This window comes from Tupaia chinensis, unplaced genomic scaffold (assembly GCF_000334495.1).
Source record: "Tupaia chinensis unplaced genomic scaffold, TupChi_1.0 Scaffold146424_1, whole genome shotgun sequence".
Taxonomy (NCBI): domain Eukaryota; kingdom Metazoa; phylum Chordata; class Mammalia; order Scandentia; family Tupaiidae; genus Tupaia; species Tupaia belangeri.
In genome coordinates, this window is record NW_006206280.1 from 1 (window position 1) to 1377 (window position 1377).

The following is a 1377-nucleotide window of genomic DNA, read 5'->3' on the forward strand; positions in this document are numbered from 1 at the left end:
ATAGTATATACATTCTAGTGAAGAGGATAATGTATATAATTAGAATCCGTAATTTCTCTTTATTTATTATAATAATTTGAATGCTAACCTTCAACATTCCTTTTACTTCTTTGAGATCAATGGCATTCTTTTGATTAAGTCTAGAAAAGCTTGTTTCACTTGCTTGTTCCTAAGGGTATAAATAAATGGATTTAACATTGGTGCAACTGAAGTAGTAAGCATCGACACACCTTTATTAATTGCTACCTCATCCTTTGCTGAAGGTTTGATATAAATGAAAATACAACCACCGTATGTCATGGAAACAACAATCATGTGGGAAGAGCAGGTAGAAAAGGCCTTCATTCTTTGCTGGACAGAAGGAAACTTCATGATGGTCTTAATGATATATATGTAGGACAAAGCTATACACAGAAGTGTCAAGACGAGGGTCAGCACAGCATGGCCTATAGCCATCTGTTCTATGAAGAGTGTGTCTGTGCAAGAGATCTTTAGTATAGGAGAAACATCACAGAGAAAATGATCCATGATGTTACAGTCACAGAATTCCAACTTTAATCCCAGGCTAAGGGGAGAGAGTATGACCAACAACCCTGCTATCCAACAGCCATGCCATCCACAGACTCTGTTCTTCATGATGGTTACATAATGCAAGGGTTTGCAGATGGCCACATAGTGGTCGTAGGAAATGATGGCCAGGAGAAAAAATTCTGTTGCTCCAAGTAATATTACAAAAAATAGTTGACAAGCACAAACATTGTAAGTAATGGTCTTGTCTCCAGTGGACAAGCTATATAGGAATCTGGGAATACAGACTGTGGTGAATAAAGTTTCTAAGAAAGAGAAATTTTTGAGGAAAAAGTACATAGCGGTTTTAAGGTTTGAATCCACAAAAGTGAGTGTAATGATAATCAGATTCCCAGTTATACTCAAGGTATAGGTGACAAGCAGAAATATAAAAATCAGAACCTGCATTTGAGGATTATCTGTCAGTCCCAGAAGTATTAATGTAGTTAATGATGTATGGTTTTTCATCTCTGACTTGCCCATCTTCTCAGTCTGTTCAGAAACTCAGATGCTGTGCAGCTGAGAACATTCATGTGAAATCTCATCAGCCTTGTGAAATCTCATTGGTATTGCCTAGAATAAACAATCTTAGGGTTCAATATTCACTTCCATCTTTAACTTCATAATGACTCTTTTGAAAACTTAATAGTCTCAGCTCTATTGACATGCATTATATGTCTAATCAAGAAAATGTTTTTCTTAAATACTAGTTTAATAAGCTACTTCTCATTTTTTATAGAATCTTGCTTTACGTTAAATCTTTTTTTTCCAATTTATCAAATATCTGCCATTATTTAAAGAAATGATTAA

At 35.0% G+C, this 1377-nt stretch overlaps 1 protein-coding gene across 1 annotated transcript; it reads right to left on the minus strand.

Moving 5' to 3' along the window:
• Positions 1–102: 102 nt before the first annotated feature.
• Positions 103–1035, minus strand: LOC102471439 (olfactory receptor 6C2-like). The gene has a single exon (XM_006168915.1). The coding sequence runs from the start codon at positions 1033–1035 to the stop codon at positions 103–105; it is 933 nt and encodes a 310-aa protein (XP_006168977.1).
• Positions 1036–1377: the final 342 nt, after the last annotated feature.

What these genes read in the sequence shown, in the direction of transcription:
- LOC102471439 (XM_006168915.1), bottom strand. Translation starts at nt 1,035, where the DNA reads ATGAAAAACCATACATCATTAACTACATTAATACTTCTGGGACTGACA.